At 46.2% G+C, this 23247-nt stretch overlaps 2 protein-coding genes across 2 annotated transcripts; both read right to left on the reverse strand.

Moving 5' to 3' along the window:
* Positions 1-19419: 19419 nt before the first annotated feature.
* Positions 19420-21032, reverse strand: LOC144603124 (E3 ubiquitin-protein ligase TRIM39-like). Its single transcript, XM_078416273.1, has 2 exons — positions 20808-21032; positions 19420-20014 (listed from the first exon to the last, which is right to left on the reverse strand). Exons 1-2 carry the CDS (start codon positions 20902-20904, stop codon positions 19482-19484), a joined length of 630 nt encoding a protein of 209 aa, XP_078272399.1. The 5' UTR covers positions 20905-21032; the 3' UTR covers positions 19420-19481.
* LOC144602835 (E3 ubiquitin-protein ligase TRIM17-like) lies at positions 21010-23247 on the reverse strand. The gene is made up of 3 exons (XM_078415955.1): positions 22840-23247; positions 22654-22749; positions 21010-21036 (listed from the first exon to the last, which is right to left on the reverse strand). The coding sequence occupies exons 1-3, from the start codon at positions 23245-23247 to the stop codon at positions 21010-21012; spliced, it is 531 nt and encodes a 176-aa protein (XP_078272081.1).

Below are 23247 nucleotides of genomic sequence, written 5' to 3' on the forward strand. Positions count from 1 at the left end.
GGTGAATTGGTCATGGGGAACAAGGACATGACAGACCAATTGAATAACTACTTTGGTTCCGTCTTCACTAAGGAAAACATAAATAATCTGCCGGAAATAGCGGGGGACCGGGGGTCAAATGAGATGGAGGAACTGAGTGAAATCCAGGTTAGTCGGGAAGTGGTGTTAGGTAAATTTAATGGATTAAAGGCCGATAAATCCCCAGGGCCAGATAAGCTGCATCCCAGAGTGCTTAAGGAGGTGGCCCCAGAAATAGTGGATGCATTAGTGATAATTTTTCAAAACTCTTTAGATTCTGAGGATTGGAGGGTAGATAATGGAACCCCACTTTTCAAAAAGGGCGGGAGAGAGAAAACGGGGAATTACAGACCAGTTAGTCTAACGTCGGTCGTGGGGAAAATGCTAGAGTCAGTTATTAAAAATGGTATAGTAGCACATTTGGAAAGTGGTGAAATCATTGGACAAGGTCAGCATGGATTTATGAAAGGTAAATCATGTCTGACGAATCTTATAGAATTTTTCGAGGATGTAACTAGTAGAGTGGATAAGGGAGAACCAGTGGATGTGTTATATCTGGACTTCCAGAAGGCTTTCGACAAGGTCCCACATAAGAGATTAGTATGCAAACTTAAAGCACACGGTATTGTGGGTTCAGTATTGATGTGGATAGAGAACTGGCTGGCAGACAGGAAGCAAAGAGTAGGAATAAACGGGTCCTTTTCAGAATGGCAGGCAGTGACTAGTGGGGTACCGCAAGGCTCAGTGCTGGGACCCCAGCTATTTACAATATATATTAATGATTTGGACGAGGGAATTGAATGCAACATCACCAGGTTTGCGGATGACACGAAGCTGGGGGGCAGTGTTAGCGGTGAGGTGAATGCTAGGAGGCTGCAGGGTGACTTGAATAGGTTAGGTGAGTGGGCAAATGCATGGCAGGTGCAGTTTAATGTGGATAAATGTGAGGTTATCCACTTTGGTGGCAAGAACAGGAAAGCAGACTATTATCTGAATGGTGGCCGATTAGGAAAAGGGGAGATGCAACGAGACCTGGGTGTCGTGGTACACCAGTCATTGAAAGTAGGCATGCAGGTGCAGCAGGCAGTGAAGAAAGTGAATGGTATGTTGGCATTCATAGCGAGGGGATTTGAGTATAGGAGCAAGGAGGTTCTGCTGCAGTTGTACAGGGCATTGGTGAGACCACACCTGGAGTATTGCGTACAGTTTTGGTCTCCTAATCTGACAAAAGACATTCTTGCCATAGAGGGAGCACAGAGAAGGTTCACCAGATTGATTCCTGGGATGGCAGGACTTTCATATGAAGAAAGACTGGATAGACTCACCTTCTACTCGCTGGAATTTAGAAGATTGAGGGGGGATATTATAGAAACTTACAAAATTCTTAAGGGGTTGGACAGGCTAGATGCAGGAAGATTGTTCCCGATGTTGGGGAAGTCCAGAACCAGGGGTCACAGTTTAAGGATAAGGGGAGTCTTTTAGGACCAAGATGAGAACGTTTTTTTTCACACAGAGTGGTGAATCTGTGGAATTCTCTGCCACAAAGGGTAGTTGAGGCCTGTTCATTGGCTATATTTAAGAGGGAGTTAGATGTGGCCTTTGTGCCTAAAGGGATCAGGAGGTATGGAGAGAAGGCAGGTACAGGATACTGAGTTAGATGATCAGCCATGATCATATTGAATGGCGGTGCAGGCTCGAAGGGCTGAATGGCCTACTCCTGCACCTATTTTCTATGTTTCTATGTTTCTACCCTCGTACCCCATCTTTTCTCCCCGTATTGCCTTCTTAGTTATCTTCTGTTGCGCTTTAAAAGAGTCCCAATCCTCTGGCTTCCCACTCTTCTTTGCTTTGTTGTACTTCTCTTTTATTTTTATGCTGCCCTTGACTTCCCTTGTCAGCCACGGGTGCCTCTTACTCCCCTTAGAATCTTTCCTCCTCTTTGGGATAAATTGATCCTGCAACTTCTGCATTATTCCCAGGAATACCTGCCATTGCTGTTTCACCGTCTTCCCTGCTAGGGCCTCCTTCCAGTGAATTCAGGCCAGCTCCTGCCTCATGCCTTCCCTTTGCTGTACTGTAATACTGACACTTCCAATTTTCCCTTCTCCCGCTCAATTTTTAAAGTAAAACTTACCATATTGAGATCACTGCCTCCTAATGGCTCTTTTACCTCGAGTCCCCTTTGCTGTTTTTGTTATATGATCATGGCTTGGATGTGAATGTGGGAGGTGTGATTAGTAAGTTTGGGGAGGAAGCAAAAATTGTGGATAGTAGGGAAGGTTGTCAAAGTCTGCAGCAGGATGCAGGGTAATTATCTAAACCTTATTCACATGCAGGGATATCAAATCACGAGAGTGCAGGTTTATATTGAGAGCAAAGTATTTTAAAGTATATCTGAGATTTAGGTTTTACTAGACCAAGTGGATCCGTTGGGCCCAAACCTCTCCTGCATTGGTGCAGCACCCTCTCCTCCCCCCCCTCCTCTCTCCCTCCCTCCCCCCTACGTCCCTAGAGATAGAATTAAACCTTAAAATGTGAATAACAAAAAATATAACACCGATTTCAATGAAACGTCTTCCATTAGCACCAAAGGGATGACGGTGAGTAAGGTGGGCTTAAAATCGTCGTGCTATCGTGTACCGTTTTGGCTGTAGTTCCGGAACAAACAAACAAACGAGAGGTTTAGTACATAGATTTACACTGAGAATGGGTGATATCTGGAACATGCTACAGAGGGGGTGGTGGAGTGAGATATCATCAATATATTGGAGGTATTTAAATAGGTGAGGTGGAGAAGAATGCCGATGGAATGTGGGCAAATCGATTAGTATAGCTGGGGAAAAGATGGTCATGGGCATGATGGGCCGAAGGGCCAGACTCTGTAATGTACAACCATGGCTCTCAGCTCCAAGAGCACTGAATGACTGAGTCTCCACAGCCACCGGTGCAGGGTCGTTCCCCAGTCTCTGCGTGCAGTAATGTCTCCTTATCTCTGTGCCACATGGTGCAGCCCACATTCTGAGAGAGTGCCCACTCTCCAGACCCCTCTGACAGGGGAACCATCCTCCCTGCATCCAGCCCACTGAGCCCTGTAAGGACTCTGTGTTTCACTGTGATCCCCTCTAATACACTCAAACGCTCGAGTACACAGGCGTAGTCTATCCAATCTCACCCCGCACAGCAAACTCATTGTCCCAGGGACAAGTATTGTCAATCTTTGCCATATTCAACTCTGTGTAAGGTTTATCATGCTGTAGGCATGAAAAAAAGTAAAGATCACAAGAAAATAGCAGGAGGAGTAGGCTCCGCTCCTCAGGTCGACTCCGCCATTCAATGTGATCATGACTGATCTAAGATGGCACCAATTCCTGTTCTATACAAGTTCTCCATAACCGCCAATTTCTCGATCCTTCAAATATCCATCTGTGTTCACTTTGCCTATTCCAATAATCTGACCTATCACTGCCTCCTAGGGAAGAACATTTCAGATGCTCACTGCTGTTTATATGTTATATTTCTAAGGCGTGGATGTGAATGTCAGAGGTATGATTAACAATTTGATAGCAGCAACCTCTATGGTCGGCTAATCAGGAAGGCTGGAACATATGGAATCCAGGGTAGTTAGCCAATGGGTAAACATGTGGCCTGAAGGTGGGAGACAGAGGTCGGAGGTAGAGAGTTGATTTTCAGACTGGAGGCCTGTTGCAAGTGGTGCACCACAATGCTCAATGCTGAGTCCACTGTTGGTCCCTATTTATACAAATGATTAGATAAATGATGTGTATGTGGGTGGCATGGCTAGCAGGTTTGTGGATGAGACTAAAATTCATGAGACATGGTGGAGAGTGAAGAAGGTTGTCTAAGATTAAACTGATCGTAATGAACTGGGCCAACGGACTGAGGAGTGGGAGATGCAGTTTTCTAAACTTCGAGGGCATCTGTTTAAGTTGTGAAGGGAAAGTCTAAAATGTTCTTCAACGGCAACGTTTTAAGGCACTGGGTGGCAGAGAGATAGCTGCCATAGGAGGTGTTAGAGGCGAATACAATTTCTATCGGCAATGTTTGCATCTGTGTTACTAAAAGGCATTATAAACAAGAAGAGGGGAAACTGAACAGGTTTTACCGTGCTTAATGTCAGATGTCTCTCTCCACAGCGTGTTCATTAAAAAGTGGTGATGGAATTTTTCAATCGGCACGGCACCATCTGTCACTGTGAGTGCACTATCTTCATCACTAACCCTGCAAATATTTAGCAGCTGGTTATAAACTGAGCCTCAACAATTTATTTGAGCTGTTACACACAAACATGCAGGGAAGTTAGTGCAGAAATAGCAGGGGCTATGACGGAAATATTTCAAACGTCATTAGAAACAGGGATGGTGCCGGAAGATTGGCGCATTGCGCATGTTGTGCCGTTGTTTAAAAAAGGTTCTAAAAGTAAACCTAGCAATTATAGACCTATTAGTTTGACGTCTGTGGTGGGAAAATTAATGGAAAAGATACTTAGGGACAATATATATAATTATTTGGATAATCAAGGCCTGATTAGAAACAGTCAACATGGATTTGTGCCTGGAAGGTCATGTTTGACTAATCTTCTTGAATTTTTTGAAGAGGTTACCAGGGAAATTGATAAGGGCAAGGCTGTGGATGTTGTCTATATGGACTTCAGTAAGGCATTTGACAAGGTTCCACATGGAAGGTTGATTAAGAAGGTTAAATCGTTGGGTATTAATAGTGAGGTTGCAAGATGGATTCAACAATGGCTGAATGGGAGATACCAGAGGGTAACGGTTGACAATTGTATGTCAGGTTGGAGGCCAGTGTCTAGTGGAGTGCCCCAAGGATCTGTGTTGGGTCCACTGTTGTTTGTCATTTACATTAATGATCTGGATGATGGTGTGGCAAATTGGATTAGTAAATATGCAGATGATACTAAGATAGGTGGAGTAGTTGATAGTGAGGTAGATTTTCAAAGTCTACAGAGAGACTTGGGCCTTTTGGAAGGGTGGGCTGAAAGATGGCAGATGGAGTTTAATGCTGATAAGTGTGAGGTGCTGCATTTTGGTAGGACAAATCAAAATAGGACGTACAGGGTAAATGGTAGGGAATTGAGGAATGCAGTGGAACAGAGGGATCTGGGAATAACTGTGCATTGTTCCCTGAAGGTGGAATCTCATGTGGATAGGGTGGTGAAGAAGGCGTTTGGTATGCTTGCCTTTATAAATCAGAGCATCGAGTATAGAAGTTGGGATGTAATGTTGAAAGTGTACAGGGCATTGGTGAGGCCGAATCTGGAGTATGGTGTGCAGTTTTGGTCGCCAAATTATAGGAAGGATGTCGACAAAATGGAGAGGGTACAGAGGAGATTTACTAGAATGTTGCCTGGGTTTCAGCACTTAGGCTACAGAGAGAGGTTGAACAGGTTGGGTCTTTATTCTTTGGAGCGTAGAAGGTTGAGGGGGGACTTGATAGAGGTCTTTAAAATTTTGAGAGGGACGGACAGAGTTGACGTGGGTAGGCTTTTCCCTTTGAGAGTGGGGAAGATTCCAACAAGGGGACATAGCTTCAGAATTGAGGGACAAAGGTTTAGGGGTAACATGAGGGGGAATTTCTTTACTCAGAGGGTTGTGGCTGTATGGAATGGACTTCCGGTGGAAGTGGTGGAGGCTGGCTCGATTTTATTATTTAAGAGTAAATTGGATAGGTATATGGATAGGAGGGGATTGGAGGGTTATGGTCTGAGTGCAGGTAGATGAGACTAGGTCAGGGAGAATGGTCGGCGTGGACTGGTAGGGCCGGACAGGCCTGTTTCCATGCTGTAGTTGTTATATGCAGTGTTTCAGTCAAGAGCATATCCTACCTCCTCTTCCCACCAGCTTCCTCCTGCAAGAAACAAAACACAAATCTGAGTAGACTGAGACGGGACATCCACATCCCGACAACAGGAGTTTCACACAAATCACAACATGCCCCAGAAATGTTCCACTGCCCAGCATTTATTGTCGTCGTCACAGAGACAGAAATTGGATATTGCCCTAGAGATTCTACAAGTGTATTAATAGCAAAATAATAACTAGGGGGAGAATAGGTCTCTTTAAGAGCAAAGGGATAATTAGGATAGGACAGGTCCTCTTAAGTGCTGGCGACCTCAAGGCGTGTTAAGGTGGGTAAATTGCAGGGGTTTTGATTGTGTATCCGAGGGCAAGCCTTCAACAGATCCCTTTAATGCCGCGTAATTCTTTCCCACTAAAGAGGAACATACGACAAACTTTCCAGATGATCTTTTGATTTCCTGGAGATTTTCCATCTTTTCGGGGAAATTTCCAACATTCGCTAACTCAGTGACAGGATCACAGTAACTCATCCCAAGGAGACCGCAGGCAGTACAGAGATCCCGCAGATTATGCGGGAGGCCACTTAGTTTGGGAACAACAGCAGCACAGCTCTGGAACAGACGGGGCATTTACCCAGTTCTCAATTACTGGGAAAAAGCAGCATTTATTTTAGAAATATCCCCTACCATTTTGTGCCTGTGCACTTTCACTTCGCCAAACTGTGGAGTCACCCCTCACCTTCAGAAACACCACACTGTTCTTTTGATCCATCCGTTGCTGCAACTTAAAGAGCTCCTCCTGAATGGAATTTAAATTCTCCTCAATCTCTTCAAGTTTTTTCTCCATTGTATTTAGAATCTTCTTCTCTTCCTCCCGGATATCTGCCAGTACGCGCTGCTCTTTCTCAGTGAGAATCTGATGCAGTTCAGCAAACTGGGATGTGATCTTGGACAGAAGGTTGTGTGACTGTTCCTGTGAAATGAAAGGTGAAGATCAATATTTCATGTCACTGATTATGGTTCCTCGCGTCTTTACTGGTGACATTTGGCCTGTGCATTTTTATTTGCTTTGGCAATTTAATAGTTTTTCTAAATGCATCTAAAGTATCGTGAGGGTAATCTTACAACCCATCAATCCTCTACCCCTAATACAATTCCCAGCTGCCTATTCCTTCTCACGTGTCCATTAATTCCCATTTATCCGTCCACCAACCCCTAGTGGGGTGCCGCAAGGCTCATTTCTGGGACCGCAGTTATTTACAATATATACTAACGGGACAGAAACTGCAATTGGGAAGCAATCAGCAGCAGTAGCAGCAATCAGCAGCAACAGCAGCAATCGGCAGCAACAGCAGCAGCCAGCAGCAATCAGCAGCAGCAGCACCAAGCTGTGTTGCTTGGGAAGTATTGTGTGGGGATAGTAAGGAGTAAGACCTGTGTGATCTCCCGGACAAGTTTCGATCGCCTAGCTTGGGGTCGGAGAGGAATTTCCCGGATTTTTTCTCCCCAAATTGGCCTGGGTTTTTTATCCGGTTTTTCGCCTCTCCCAGGAGACCACTCAGTTCTTTTGGGTGGGCGGTTGGAGCGGTTGGAGCAGCGGCCGGGCGGTAGGTTTAGAAACCGAGCACGGGGCTTTGTTTGGGGAGTACGAGTGCCAGGGCAGTTTATTGTTCTGGGTGTCGGATGTGGGGAATCTGGGAGTCTGATAGTCTTCCAGACATCCACATCTGCGCCAGGTGCGACGAGATGGGGCTCCTAAGGGACCGTATTAGGAACCTGGAGCCGCAGATTGATGACCTCCGTCTGGTCAGGGAGAGTGAGGAGGTTATAGATAGGAGTTACAGAGAGGTGGTCATTCCAAGACCACGGGAGGTAGACAAGTGGGTCACGGTTAGGGGGGGCAAGGAGCAGAGGCAGGGACTAGAGAGTACCCCGGTGGCTGTACCCCTTGGAAATAAGTACTCCTGTTTAAGTACTGTTGGGGGAACAGCCTACCTGGGGGCAGCGATGGTGCCCGGGCCTCTGGCAAGGAGTCCGGCCCTGTTGCTCAGAAGGGTAGGGAAAAGAAGAGGAGAGCGATAGTAATAGGGGACTCTATAGTGAGGGGGTCAGATAGGCGATTCTGTGGACGCAGTCGGGAGACCCGGATGGTGGTTTGCCTCCCTGGTGCCGGTGTGTCTGAGCGTGTCCAGGATATCCTGAAAGGGGAGGGAGAGGAGCCAGAGGTCGTGGTACATATAGGTACCAACAATATAGGTAGGATAAGGGAAGAGGTCCTGAAAGGAGAATTTAGGGGGCTAGGAAGAGAGTTAAAAAAAAGGACTTCCAAAGCAATAATCTCAGGCTTACTGCCTGTGCCACGCGATAGTGAGCATAGGAATGGAGTGAGGTGGAGGATAAATACGTGGCTGAGGGACTGGTGCAGGGAGCAGGGATTCAAGTTTCTGGATCATTGGGACTTCTTCTGGGGGAAGTATGACCTGTACAAAAAGGACGGGTTGCATCTGAACCTGAGAGGAACCAATATCCTGGCGGGGAGATTTGCTAAGGTAATTGCGGAGACTTTAAACTAGTACGGTTGGGGGGAGGGACTCAAACACAGATAGCTAATAGGCAGTGTGTGAGGCAGGAGGCAGAAAAGGGAAACACTCAAACCCAATATGTAGGAGAGAAAGTAGTGAAAAGAAATAAACTGAGAATAAGAAATGATGGGTCCCTTAAATGTGTATATTTTAATGCTAGGAGCATTGTAAGAAAGGTGGATGAGCTTAGAGCCTGGATTGACATCTGGAAGTATGATGTTGTGGCGATCAGTGAAACATGGTTGCAGGAGGGTTGCGATTGGCAATTAAATATTCCAGGATTTCATTGTTTCAGATGTGATAGAATCGGAGGGGCAAGAGGTGGGGGTGTTGCATTGCTTGTCAGGGAGGATATCACAGCAGTGCTTTGGCAGGACAGACTAGAAGGCTCGATTAGGGAGGCTGTTTGGGTGGAACTCAGAAATGAGAAAGGTTTAGCAACACTTATAGGGGTGTATTATAGACCGCCAAATAGGGAACGAGAATTGGAAGAGCAAATATGTAAGGAGATAGCAGATATTAGTAGTAAGCACAGAGTAGTGATTGTGGGTGATTTCAATTTTCCGTATATAGACTGGGAATCACATTCTGTTAAAGGGCTGGATGGTTTGGAGTTTGTAAAATGTGTGCAGGATCATTTTTTGCAGCAATACGTAGAGGTACCTACCAGAGAAGGGGCAGTGTTGGACCTCCTGTTAGGAAATGAGATGGGTCAGGTGACGGAGGTATGTGTTGAGGAGCACTTTGGGTCTAGTGATCACAATGCCATTAGTTTTAATATAATTATGGAGAAGGTCAAATCTGGACCAAGGGTTGAGATTTTGGATTGGAGAAAGGCTAATTTTGAGGAGATGAGAAAGGATTTAAAAGGAGTGAAATGGAACTTTTTGTTTTATGAAAAGGATATAATAGAGAAATGGAGGATATTTAAAGGTGAAATTTTGAGAGTACAGAGTCTTTATGTCCCTGTTCGGTGGAAAGGAAAGAATAATAATTTGAAAGAGCCGTGGTTTTCCAGGGAAATTGGACACTTGGTTCGGAAAAAGAGGGAGATATACAATAAATATAAGCGGCAGGGAGTAAATGAGGTTCTTGAGGAATATAAAGAATGTAAAAGGAATCTTAAGAAGGAAATTAGAAAAGCGAAAAAAAGATATGAGGCTGCTTTGGCAAGTAATGTAAAAGTAAACCCCAAGGGGTTCTACAGATATGTCAATAGCAAAAGGATAGCGAGGGATAAAAATTGGTCCATTAGAGAGTCAGAGTGGACAGCTATGTGCTGAGCCGGAAGAAATGGGGGAGATATTAAACAATTTCTTTTCTTCGGTATTCACCGAGGAGAAGGATATTGAATTATGTGAGGTAAGCGAAACAAGTAGAGTAGTGATGGAAATTATGAGGATTAAAGAAGTGGAGGTACGGACACTTTTGAAAAATATAAAAGCGGATAAGTCTCCAGGTCCTGATAGGATATTCCCTAGGACATTGAGGGAAGTTAGTGCAGAAATAGCAGGGACTATGACGGAAATATTTCAAACGTCATTAGAAACGGGGATGGTGCCGGAAGATTGGCGCATTGCGCATGTTGTGCCTTTGTTTAAAAAAGGTTCTAAAAGTAAACCTAGCAATTATAGACCTGTTAGTTTGACGTCTGTGGTGGGGAAATTAATGGAAAAGATATTTAGGGACAATATATATAATTATTTGGATAAACAAGGCCTGATTAGAAACAGTCAACATGGATTTGTGCCTGGAAGGTCATGTTTGACTAATCTTCTTGAATTTTTTGAAGAGGTTACCAGGGAAATTGATAAGGGCAAGGCTGTGGATGTTGTCTATATGGACTTCAGTAAGGCATTTGACAAGGTTCCACATGGAAGGTTGATTAAGAAGGTTAAATCGTTGGGTATTAATAGTGAGGTTGCAAGATGGATTCAACAATTGCTGAATGGGAGATACCAGAAGGTAATGGTTGACAATTGTATGTCAGGTTGGAGGCCAGTGTCTAGTGGAGTACCCCAAGGATCTGTGTTGGGTCCACTGTTGTTTGTCATTTACATTAATGATCTGGATGATGGTGTGGCAAATTGGATTATTAAATATGCAGATGATACTAAGATAGGTGAAGTAGTTAATAATGAAGTAGAGTTTCAAAGTCTACAGAGAGACTTGGGCCTTTTGGAAGGGTGGGCTGAAAGATGGCAGATGGAGTTTAATGCTGATAAGTGTGAGGTGCTGCATTTTGGTAGGACAAATCAAAATAGGACATACAGGGTAAATGGTAGGGAATTGAGGAATGCAGTGGAACAGAGGGATCTGGGAATAACTGTGCATTGTTCCCTGAAGGTGGAATCTCATGTGGATAGGGTGGTGAAGAAGGCGTTTGGTATGCTTGCCTTTATAAATCAGAGCATCGAGTATAGAAGTTGGGATGTAATGTTAAAATTGTACAGGGCATTGGTGAGGCCGAATCTGGAGTATGGTGTGCAGTTCTGGTCGCCAAATTATAGGAAGGATGTCGACAAAATGGAGAGGGTACAGAGGAGATTTACTAGAATGTTGCCTGGGTTTCAGCACTTAAGCTACAGAGAGAGGTTGAGCAGGTTGGGTCTTTATTCTTTGGAGCGTAGAAGGTTGAGGGGGGACTTGATAGAGGTTTTTTTAATTTTGAGAGGGACGGACAGAGTTGACCTGGGTAGGCTTTTCCCTTTGAGAGTGGGGAAGATTCCAACAAGGGGACATAGCTTCAGAATTGAGGGACAAAAGTTTAGGGGTAACATGAGGGGTAACTTCTTTACTCAGAGGGTGGTGGCTGTATGGAATGGGCTTCCGGTGGAAGTGGTGGAGGCAGGCTCGATTTTATTATTTAAGAGTAAATTGGATAGGTATATGGATAAGAGGGGATTAGGGGGTTATGGTCTGAGTGCAGGTAGATGAGACTAGGTCAGGGAGAGTGGTCGGCGTGGACTGGTAGGGCCGAACGGGCCTGTTTCCTTGCTGTAGTTGTTATATGGTTATATGGTTATATGATTTAGACGAGGGAATTAAATGTAATATCTCCAAGTTTGCGGATGCCACAAAGCTGGGCGGCAGTGTGAGCTGCGAGGAGGATGTTGTGAGGCTGCAGGGTGAGTTGGATAGGTTGGGTGAGTGGGCAGATGCATGGCAGATGCAGTAAAATGTGGATAAATGTGACGTTATCCACTTTTGTGGCAAGAACAAGAAGGCAGATTATTATCTGAATGGTGTCAGATTAGGAAAAGTGGAGGTGCAAGGAGACCTGGGTGTCCTTGTACATCAGTCAATGAAAGTAAGCATGCAGGTAGAGCAGGCAGTGAAGAAAACTAATGGCATGTGAGAGGATTTAGGTTTAGGAGCAAGGATGTCCTACTGCAGTTGTGCAGGGTCCTGTTGAAACCACACCTGGAATATTGTGTGCAGTTTTGATCTCCTAAATTAAGGAAGGACATTCTTGCTATTGATGGAGTGCAGTGTAGGTTCATCAGGTTAATTACCGGGATGGCAGGACTGAAAGAATTGTATTCACTGGAATTTCAAAGGATGACAGGGGATCTTATAGAAACATGTAAAATTCTTTAGGGATTGGAGAGGCTAGATGCGGGAAAAATGTTCCTGATGTTGGGGGAGTCCAGAACCAGGGGTTATAGTTAAAGAATAAGGGATAGGTCATGATCATATTGAATGGTGGTGTTGGCTCGAAGGGCCAAATGGCCTACTCCTGCACCTATTTTTCTATTTAGGACTGATATAATAATAATATATTCCTTTATTCGTCCCCCACTGGTGAAATTTACAATGAGATGAGGAAAAAAAATTCACCCAAAGAGTTGCGAATCTATGGAATTCTCTGCCTCGGAAGGCAGTGGAGGCCAATACACTGGATGTTCTCAAGAGTTACATATAGCTGTTAGGGCTAACGGAATCAAAAGATATGGGGAAAAAGCAGAAACGGGGTACTGAATTTGGACCCTAATTCAGCCATGATCATGCTGAATGGCGGTGCTGGCATGAAGGGCCGAATGGCCTACTCCTGCACCTATTGTCTCTGCAGCGCCCGAGTTCAGGATCGAACCCGCTCGCCAGAACTAGGAGACAGCAGCACTACTTGTGTCACTGCGCTGCCCTGTTATTACACGCATCACAGGGATCAAACCTGCACAAGATCAGGAAATCGAAACTTAAAAGCCTCACCAGAACTCCAGCAATCTTCTCTTTCTGTTGCTGTTCCATTTGCTGGATCTCTGATTGATCTTTCGTGAGAGACTGGATGGAAGATTTCACCTGATCCTGGAATTGTGTTTGAAAATCGGAGAATAAAAGCGTTAGACAATAAAAACGGTATTAAACAATGATGGGATCAAAATCGGTTTGCTTTTACCTTGTAGTTTTCAACAGCCTCTTTGACCGGCATGAAGCTGTGAGACTTGTGTTCCCGCCCAGCTGCACAAACCAGGCAGATCAGCTTCTTGTCAGTTTCACAAAACAGCTTCAGTTCTTCCTGATGTTCCTCGCAGTGAAGTTTACTTTCCTTCTCTGTCCGATTCAGGCTCAGTGTTTGAGCTTTCTCAGCCAGTCTCGCCAAGGCCCGATTCACCCTGAGGGTGCGGTCTGTAAACACCTCTCTACATTCCGGGCAGGAGTTTCTCCCCTCCCGGTCCCAACTCTGTGTGATACAGGAGCGGCAGAAGTTGTGCCCGCACCCCAGTATAACCGGATCGGTGAAGAAATCCAGGCAGATGGGACAAACTGCCTCCTCGGTCCAACTCTCGACCTGGTCTTTCGAAGCCATTTTAACTCCGCCTCTTCCTGGTTCAAAACGCATTCCCTTTCGCGCAGCTGCTGATCAAAGATACTAGAGGAGCAAGATAGACCACTCGACCCTTAGACAATAGACAATAGGTGCAGGAGGAGGCCATTCAGCTCCTCGAGCCAGCACCGCCATTCAATGTGATCATGGCTGATCATTCTCAATCAGTACCCCGTTCCTGCCTTCTCCCCATACCCCCTGACTCCGCTATCCTTAAGAGCGCTATCTCGCTCTCTCTTGAATGCATTCAGAGAATTGGCCTCCACTGCCTTCGGAGGCAGAGAATTCCACAGATTCACAACTCTGACTGAAAAAGTATTTCCTCATCTCAGTTCTAAATGGCCTACCCCTTATTCTTAAACTGTGGCCCCTGGTTCTGGACTCCTCCAACATTGGGAACATGTTTCCTGCTCTAACGTGTCCAACCCCTTAATAATCTTATATGTTTCGATAAGATCCCCTCTCATCCTTCTAAATTCCAGTGTATACAAGCCTAGCCGCTCCAGTCTTTCAACATATGACAGTCCCGCCAGTCCGAGAATTAACCTAGTAAACCTACGCTGCACACATACTGTTCCCCAAAACACTGATTACACTGGAGAGGCAGGTTTTGCCGTTGATAGGCAGACGGTTGGACAAAGGCCAGAGATGAGAAGACAGAAGGTGTGTGACAAAATGATTGAGGACTTGCGAATTGTGTCCTGATCTTCAAACAGTCTTCTCCTCAGACGGCCAACGGTTGTGCAGGTGTACTGAAGGCGCTGGTGAGTTTCACCATCAATGTCTGCCTTCCTCTGGGAAGAAGAGCGCCGGCCAGAGCACCCGAGGATCACCATCGTTACGACCATTTTAAAGGAAGGGGGCAAATCCACCCGCGGAAACTATGGAGGGTCCCCCCGCTCTCTAACACATGGAGGGGTCAGTTACACATTAAACTGCATTGAATATAGACGGAAGCGGAGAGTAGCGCTTGGGACAGTGTAAGGCAGGATAATATGTTGGAAACAATTGCAGAGTGGATTCACGAAGATGGTGCCAGGATTTGAGGGTCAGAGCGAAAGGGAGAGGTTGGGCAGGGAAGGATTTATTCATTGGAGCGCAGGAGGCTGAAGTGCATAAGATCAAGAGGTGAATAGACAGGGTGAATGCACAGTCTGTTACCTGGAGCAGTGGAATCGAGAACTAGAGGACACAGGTTTGTGGTGAGAGGTGCAAGATTTAATCGGGAACCTGAGGAACAACATTTTCACACAGAAGGTCGTGGGTGTCTGGAACAAGCTGCCAGAGGGGGCAAGTGAGGCTGGACAACAACGTGCAGTGGAGTTGAAGCCCCGTTTCCTGAACAAAGCGGACGCCTTCGAATCACCCCTCCTCCTCTTTCTCCTCCGCCCCCTCACCCTACCTCTTCCTCTCCTTCAACCCTCCTCCTCTCCATCTCCTCCTCTCCCTTTCCTCCTCTCCCTTTCACCCTCCTCTCCCTCTCCCTGCACCTCCTCCTCACCCCCTTCCTCTCCTTCACCTCTCCTCCTCCTTTCCCTCGTCCCCCTCTTCCTCTCCACCTCTCCCTCATTCCTCTCCTTCCCCTCACCCCTCCTCTCCCTCGCATTGTCCACTTCCTCTCCTCCTCACCCCTCCATTTTTCTCTCCTCCACTCCCTCGCCTCCTCTCCCTCACCCCTCCATTTCTCCCTTCTCCTCTCCCTCACCCTCCATTTCTCTCTCCTCCTCTCCCTCACCCCTCCATTTCTCTCTCCTCTTCCTCCACTCCGGGCCTCCAAGGCCGCCTCTCTCCGCAGCCGCCGCCGCTCCTTGTGGAGCCGCTGCCGGTCTGGGTCGGGGCCGCCGCTGCAGGCCCGGCGGAGAGGGAGGGGGATGAGGGGGAGAGGGTGGTGGAGGGGGATGAGAAGCCGCGGCAACAGCGGGTCTCGGGTTGCCGCCGCCATCAGCGCCATGGGGTCTTGCTTCCATAATACCGGTTGCCATCAAAGCTGAAGTGAACAGTAATCAGTCGCTATGTGTAGGAAGGAACTGCAGGTGCTGGTTTAAACCGAAGACAGACACAAAGTGCTGGAGTAACTCAGCGGGTCAAACAGCATCTCTGGAGAGAAGGAATGGGTGACGTTTCGTGTCAAGACCCATCTTCAAACGGTCAGAATCGACCCGTGCGTTGGAAGGAACTGCAGATGCGGGTTTAAACCGAAGATTGAGTCTGAAGAAGGGTCTCGACCCGAAACGTCACCCATTCCTTCTCTCCAGAGATGCTGCCTGTCCCGCTGAGTTACTCCAGCTTTTGTGTCTATCTTCAGCAATCAGTCGGCGACAAGCTTTGAGTTTAAAGTCTGAAGATATTAGAGGGGATGATTGAGGTGTAAGCGAGGAGAGAATCAGGCTGGCAGATGGCATCACATATCCTGATTACACAATAATCAGAAAAAAGATAAGGTGTGAACAAGAGCTAGTTTAAAAGCATTAAATTCTCCAAGTAAGCTTCAGTAAGTTTTAGAGTCGAAGGTCTTTTATTGTCACGTGTACCAATTAAGGTACAGTGATATGCGAATTACCATATAGCCAGACAAAAAAAAATCAAGACACAGAATTACATAGAAGTTAACATAAACATCCACCACAGTGGATTCCCCACATTCCTCACTGTGATGGAAGGAAAAAAAAGTCCAACCTTCGTCCTCTTTATTATCTTCCACTTTATAGCACAGAAACAGGCCCTTCGGCCCACCGAATCCGCACCGCCCACCGATCCCCGCACACCAGTACTATCCCACACACAGTAGGGACAATTTACAATTTTACCGAAGCCAATTAACCCACAACCTGCACGTCTTTGGAGTGTGGATGGAAACCTGAGCATCCGGTGAAAACCCACGCAGGTCACGGCGAGAACACACGTACTCCGTACAGACGGCACCCTAATATCCATCAGAGGCACAAGCATTCCCAAATGGACAATAATGAAAAGAAATTCGGGCAGACACACAGACAGGAAAGGTTTGGACGGATAGACACAAAGAGCCGGAGTAACTCGACAGGTCAGGCAGCATCTCTGGAGAGAAGGAATAAGGAGATGCTAAAAATCAAAAATAAAATCCGAGAAATACTCAGCTGGACGGTTAGCGTCTGTAGAGTGAGAAACAGAGTTAATAACTCAGGTTGATCATCATTTGTCACCAGTATCATATCTGAAAAACATTTGGATAGCAGTAACAGGATCGGTCTGAGTCAGCGGATTTACGGAGGGGAAATCATGCTTGACTAATCTTCTGGAATTTTTTGAGGATGTAAGTAGGAAAATGGACAAGGGAGAGCCAGTGGATGAAGTGTACATGGACTTTCAGAAAGCGTAGGAGATTAGTGGGCAAGATTCGAGCACATGATATTGGTGGCAGGTTGCTGACCTGGATAGAAAATTGGTTGGCAGACGGGAAACAAAGAGTCGGGATAAATGGGTCCCTTTCAGAATGGCAGGCAGTGACTAGTGGGGTACCGCAAGGCTCGGTGCTGGGACCGCAGCTATTTACAATATACATTAATGACTTACATGAAGGGATTAAAAGTACCATTAGCAGATTTGCGGAGAGTTATAAATCTGTGGATTTCTCTGCCTCAGAAAGCAGTGGAGGCCAATTCTCTGGATGCTTTCAAGAGAGCGGGAGATAGAGCTCTTAATGATAGCGGAGTCAGGGGGTATGGGGAGAAGGCAGGAACGGGGTACTGGTTGTGACTGATCAGCCATGAACACATTGAATGGCGGTGCTGGCTCGAGGGGCCGAATGGCCTACTCCTGTACCTATTGTCAATTGAAATGTAAGGTTTGTTTCACCTTGCAGATGCTGCCTGACCCGCTGAGTTTTGGGGGCAATTTCTGCCTTTATTACACATTTTAAGCCATGCATGTTGTTTGGGTCGCAGGTGTGGTAACAGGTCACAAACGTCACTTATTAAATCAGATTCCCGCTGTTTCTGCAATTGTCAAAGTTAATTCTCAAAGTTACAGCTGGTCTGTGGTCGCACCGCGTGGCGTTGCTGCCATCTAGTGGCGGGACCAAGAAGTGACGCGGTTAACGCGTTGAAATGAACGGAGTGATAGCTCTGATTCCACTTGCTGTTTATTTCTCTCTTCTCACATTTACATTCCCCCTGGTTTTATTTTCGCGCTCACTGGGGTTTTTACGACGCGGAATTTGGGGATTAAATGGGAGCCGTTCAGCGCCGACCTGTTGTACTCTGGGTTTCTGCCCCACAGCCCCTGAGCCCCGCTCCTGACGCCGGTCCCGGGACAATAGACAATAGACAATAGACAATAGGTGCAGGAGTAGGCCATTCAGCCCTTCGAGCCAGCACCGCCATTCAATGCGATCATGGCTGATCACTCAATCAGTACCCCGTTCCTGCCTTCTCCCCATACCCCCTCACTCCGCTATCCTCAAGAGCTCTATCCAGCTCTCTCTTGAAAGCATCCAACGAACTGGCCTCCACTGCCTTCTGAGGCAGAGAATTCCACACCTTCACCACCCTCTGACTGAAAAAGTTCTTCCTCATCTCCGTTCTAAATGGCCTACCCCTTATTCTCAAACTGTGGCCCCTTGTTCTGGACTCCCCTAACATTGGGAACATGTTATCTGCCTCTAATGTGTCCAATCCCCTAATTATCTTATGTTTCAATAAGATCCCCCCTCATCCTTCTAAATTCCAGTGTATACAAGCCCAATCGTTCCAGCCTTTCAACATACGACAGTCCCGCCATTCCGGGAATTAACCTAGTGAACCTACGCTGCACGCCCTCCATAGCAAGAATATCCTTCCTCAAATTTGGAGACCAAAACTGCACACAGTACTCCAGGTGCGGTCTCACCAGGGCCCGGTACAACTGTAGAAGGACCTCTTTGCTCCTATACTCAACTCCTCTTGTTACGAAGGCCAACATTCCATTGGCTTTCTTCACTGCCTGCTGTACCTGCATGCTTCCTTTCATTGACTGATGCACTAGGACACCCAGATCTCGTTGAACTCCCCCTCCTCCTAACTTGACACCATTCAGATAATAATCTGCCTTTCTATTCTTACTTCCAAAGTGAATAACCTCACACTTATCTACATTAAACTGCATATGCCATGTATCCGCCCACTCACACAACCTGTCCAAGTCACCCTGCAGCCTTATTGCATCTTCCTCACAATTCACACTACCCCCCAACTTAGTATCATCTGCAAATTTGCTAATGGTACTTTTAATCCCTTCGTCTAAGTCATTAATGTATATCGTAAATAGCTGGGGTCCCAGCACCGAACCTTGCGGTACCCCACTGGTCACTGCCTGCCATTCCGAAAGGGACCCATTTATCCCCACTCTTTGCTTTCTGTCTGTCAACCAATTTTCTATCCATGTCAGTACCCTACCCCCAATACCATGTGCCCTAATTTTGCCCACTAATCTCCTATGTGGGACCTTGTCGAAGGCTTTCTGAAAGTCGAGGTACACCACATCCACTGACTCTCCCTTGTCAATTTTCCTAGTTACATCCTCAAAAAATTCCAGTAGATTTGTCAAGCATGATTTCCCCTTCGTAAATCCATGCTGACTCGGAATGATCCCGTTACTGCTATCCAAATGCTCAGCAATTTCGTCTTTTATAATTGACTCCAGCATCTTCCCCACCACTGATGTCAGACTAACTGGTCTATAATTCCCCGTTTTCTCTCTCCCTCCTTTCTTAAAAAGTGGGATAACATTTGCTATCCTCCAATCCACAGGAACTGATCCTGAATCTATAGAACATTGAAAAATGATCTCCAATGCTTCCACTATTTCTAGAGCCACCTCCTTAAGTACTCTGGGATGCAGTCCATCAGGCCCTGGGGATTTATCAGCCTTCAGTCCCATCAGTCTACCCAAAACCATTTCCTGCCTAATGTGGATTTCCTTCAGTTCCTCCATCACCCTAGGTTCTCCGGCCCCTAGAACATTTGGGAGATTGTGTGTATCTTCCTCAGTGAAGACAGATCCAAAGTAACGGTTTAACTCGTCTGCCATTTCTTTGTTCCCCATAATAAATTCCCCTGCTTCTGTCTTCAAGGGACCCACATTTGCCTTGACTATTTTTTTCCTCTTCACGTACCTAAAAAAACTTTTGCTATCCTCCTTTATATTATTGGCTAGTTTACCCTCGTACCTCATCTTTTCTCCCTGTATTGCCCCGACCCTTTTACACACCCGGAGCGGAACCGGAGCAGATTCTCAGCCAGTGGTCTTCCTCCCAAGACCAGAAGAAAGGATAAAGTTTCTCCGTGAATTTATTCCCAGTGAAGGTGTGGAGATGGGACTTGGTGTCCGCGTCGTAAAATGAAACTGTTCCGGACTCGTAACTGAGATAAACTCCCACCCTCCCGGGGATGGGACGGGTGGGGAGACGGGATGGAGGGTCGGTATCTGCTTCAAACTCATCATCCCACCAACTGATGCTCCAGACTCCAGTCTCCGGGGTCAGCTCGTCCTCTCTCTTCCTCTCCACAGACTCTGCGGCGACTCCCAGACACCAGCCTGGACTCCCCGCCATCTCCACCTCCCAGTAATTTCTCCCCGATATGAATCCCTCCGATCCCAGCACACACTCACTGCCTGTAAACCTCTTCCCGGTGTCAGGGAGACTCCTCCGGGTCCGGGTCCATCTCATCCTCTTCCGATCCTCAGACACCTCGAGCTCCGGATGCGCTGTTTCCACATCCAGGGTGACGGAGACTGGGGGGAGAAGCAGAGAATCAGAGAGTCCTGGTGGTCCGGGGAGACTCGGGCAGCACTGCCCCAGGACCGGTGGAGAGGCCGCTCGGCCTCAGGCACAGGCGGGCGGACAACGGATACCCTGCCCGGGGTTTCACCCACAACCTCATCGAGTGGAGAACAGGCACCTTTGAGGAGACTGGAGTGAGGGGTAATTGGAGGTGGTTAAAGAGGAGGTAGAGATGTGGGATGGAGTTGCCGTGATCACACTGAACGGGAGTGGACTGGACGGGCAAGGCAATCTGCAACTGGTTACTTGGTTTATTTATTGGAGGGTGGGTTTGATGCGTCTGTGCAACCAAGAACACTCTGATCTCGTTGTGAACCAATATATGAACTTCACTGAGGGACTTGACAATGTTCCGCATGTAAGGCTGGTCCAGAATGCGAAGGCAGGTGGATACAAGAGGAGTTGGTAAAATGGACCCATAATTGGCTTGGTGATTGGAGGTGGAAGGTAGCGGTAGGAGGATGATTTTTCTGCCTGGAGGTCTGTGACTGGTGGTGTGTATCACATATCGCTGCTGCAACCTTTGTTGTTTATTATATATTTTCGTGGCCTGGATCTGAATGTAGGAGGTGTGTATAGTACGTTTGTGGGGAATGGGAAATGTTATGGGTTGCGAGGAAGTCTGTCAAAGTTTGCAGAAAGATCTAGGCTAGATCATCAAAACATTATTTTCATGCGGGGATACAAATTCTGGAGGACACAGTTTTCTTCACACAAAGAGTTGTTAAGAGGTATCAGTTTTACCTCGTTTGATGATATCAGATGTTTCGCTCAATGCCATGTTGTAGAAAAAGGTGTGATCAAACTTTTCATTTGGCAACTTGCCTCTGACCACCAACATTGGTTTGGCTTCATCACTGAACCTGCAAATATTTAACAGCTGGTTATAAACGGAGCATTTGAGCTGTTCTTATAAAATATACATTGTTTCAGTTAAAAGCATGTCCTACCATGTCTTGCGACCAGCTACCTCCTGAAATAAATAAAACACAAATGTCAATAGTCTGAGATGGATCGTCATGATCCCGACAGCGGGTATTTCGCCAAATTGCTACACAATAACTCACTGATAATTCCCATTTCCAAACTCTTTGCCAGTGCCACACAGACAGGAAGTGGATATTCTGGTAGAGACACCAAACACAGGACAAAGCATTAGGAATGTTGATGAAAATAGGGGCGATCATGCAACCTACGAGTCAGACCGGTCAGAGAAAATGGGCTGGAATATTTTAGGATCAGCGTAGGATTTAAATGGGTGGGGGATGGAAATATTATCACTACTTGTGGGGGGAACAAAAATCAAAGCTGAAATGTAAGATGACCTTTTGCTAAATTCCATAAGAAATGCAGTAAACAGAACATGGAACTCACAGGACGGCCTGAAGACAATATTGCAGATAAATTTAAGTTGAAGTTAGATAAATACATGAGGATTCCTGGAATTTGGGGCATTGCTGTAGGATGTGGTGAGTAGTTGGAACAGACGGAACATTGACCCAGTTTTGAATTACTGGTAAATGCGGCATTTATTTCAGAAAATTTAACCCACCATTTTGTGCCTGTGCACTTTCACTTCACCAAACTGTAGTGTAACCCCTCACCTTCAGAAATATCACGCCGTCCTTGTGATCTATCTGTTCCTGTAACTTTGAGAGTTCCTCCTGAATGGACTTTAAATTCTCTTGAATCTCTTGAAGATTTTTCTGCATTGTTTTTACAATCGTCTTCTCTTCCTCCCGGATCTCTCCCAGTAAGCACTGCTCTTTCTCAGTGAGAATCTGGTGCAGTTCAGCAAACTGGGAAGTGATCTGTGACTGAAGTTTGTGTGACTCTTCCTGTCAGATGAAAGATGATAATATATATGTTATATCATTCTCAGCGCAGAATATGCCATTTGGTCCATCATGTTCATGCTGGGCTTCATATGTATCTACACAAATCCCATTTACATGTATTTAAACCATAGCTTTCATTACCTTGGCAATTAAAGAGCTCATCATGATAATTCTGGAATATTTTGTGAAAGTAATGTACAAGCACATCATTCCCATTTCCCCAATTCAATTCTCTGCAACATGTTCCATTTAATTTCTCCATTAACCCTCACTGAACAGAACCAGGTCACCAGAACTATCAGACAGCAGCACCACTTAGAATGTCAGACTTCACAGAGTCATACAGCAAGGGGTCATACCGACCAAGACGCCCCATCTGCATTATACCTTTTAAATGTTGTTTTGGTACCTGACTCAACGACCTCATCTAGCAGCTCTTTCCATGTACACACTACCAAATTTGTCCTTCATGTTCATTTGAAATCTTTTCCCTCTCACCTAAAACATACACCCTCACTTTCCCCGATCCTCCTACTAAGACTGACCATCCAACGTATCATTCCGTTTCGTGATATTATACACCTGCCACTGTCCATTCTTCAGACTACTGCACCCCAGGGAGTAAAGTCCTTGGCTGCTCAACCTCTCCCAAGTGTTTTGGCCCTCGACTACTGAGCTCTATAGAGGTGCCAAATTATTACACACATCGCAAGATGAAATGTACACAAGAACATTAAATCGACAGTACAAACCTGAACTTCAGAAAAGCTCTCTTTCTGTTCCTCCTCCGTTCGCCAGATCTCTGATTCTTTGTTTCTGAGAGATTCGAAGGTAGATTTCACCTGACCCTAGGGTTGGGTTTTAAATCAGTGAATAAAATTGTCAGAAAATAAACAAGACGTGACATAATGAAGTGATCAGAATCGGTTTGCTTTTACCTTGTAGATTTCAACAGCTTCTTCTATCAGCATGAAGCTGTGAGACGTGTGTTCCCGCGCAGCTGCACAAACCACACAGATCAGTTTCTTGTCCGTTTCACAAAACAGCTTCAGTTCTTCCTGATGTTTCTCGCAGTGAAGTTTACTTCCCTTTGTCCGATTCATGCTCAGTTTTCGAGCTTTCTCAGCCAGTCTCGCCAAGGCCCGACTAACCCTGAGGGTGCGTTCTTCAAACTCCTCTCTACATTCCGGGCAGGAGTTTCTCTCCTCCCTGTCCCATCTCTGTGTGATACAGGAGCGGCAGAAGTAGTGGCCACACTCCAGTGCCACCGGATCGGTGAAGAAATCCATGCAGATGGGACAAACTGCCTCCTCGGTTAAACTCTCGACCGGGTCTTTCGCAGTCAT

This window comes from Rhinoraja longicauda, chromosome 19, assembly GCF_053455715.1.
Source record: "Rhinoraja longicauda isolate Sanriku21f chromosome 19, sRhiLon1.1, whole genome shotgun sequence".
Taxonomy (NCBI): domain Eukaryota; kingdom Metazoa; phylum Chordata; class Chondrichthyes; order Rajiformes; family Arhynchobatidae; genus Rhinoraja; species Rhinoraja longicauda.

What these genes read in the sequence shown, in the direction of transcription:
- LOC144602835 (XM_078415955.1), bottom strand. Translation starts at nt 23,247, where the DNA reads ATGACTGCGAAAGACCCGGTCGAGAGTTTAACCGAGGAGGCAGTTTGT. An exon ending in AAGCTGTTGAAATCTACAAG is followed by an intron (nt 22,750 to 22,839) that starts GTAAAAGCAAAC and finishes ACCCAACCCTAG; the next exon opens with GGTCAGGTGAAATCTACCTT. An exon ending in AGAGCTTTTCTGAAGTTCAG is followed by an intron (nt 21,037 to 22,653) that starts GTTTGTACTGTC and finishes TATTTATTTCAG; the next exon opens with GAGGTAGCTGGTCGCAAGAC.
- LOC144603124 (XM_078416273.1), bottom strand. Translation starts at nt 20,904, where the DNA reads ATGTTGGTGGTCAGAGGCAAGTTGCCAAATGAAAAGTTTGATCACACC. An exon ending in ATCTGATATCATCAAACGAG is followed by an intron (nt 20,015 to 20,807) that starts GTAAAACTGATA and finishes TTCTCCCCCCAG; the next exon opens with TCTCCGTCACCCTGGATGTG.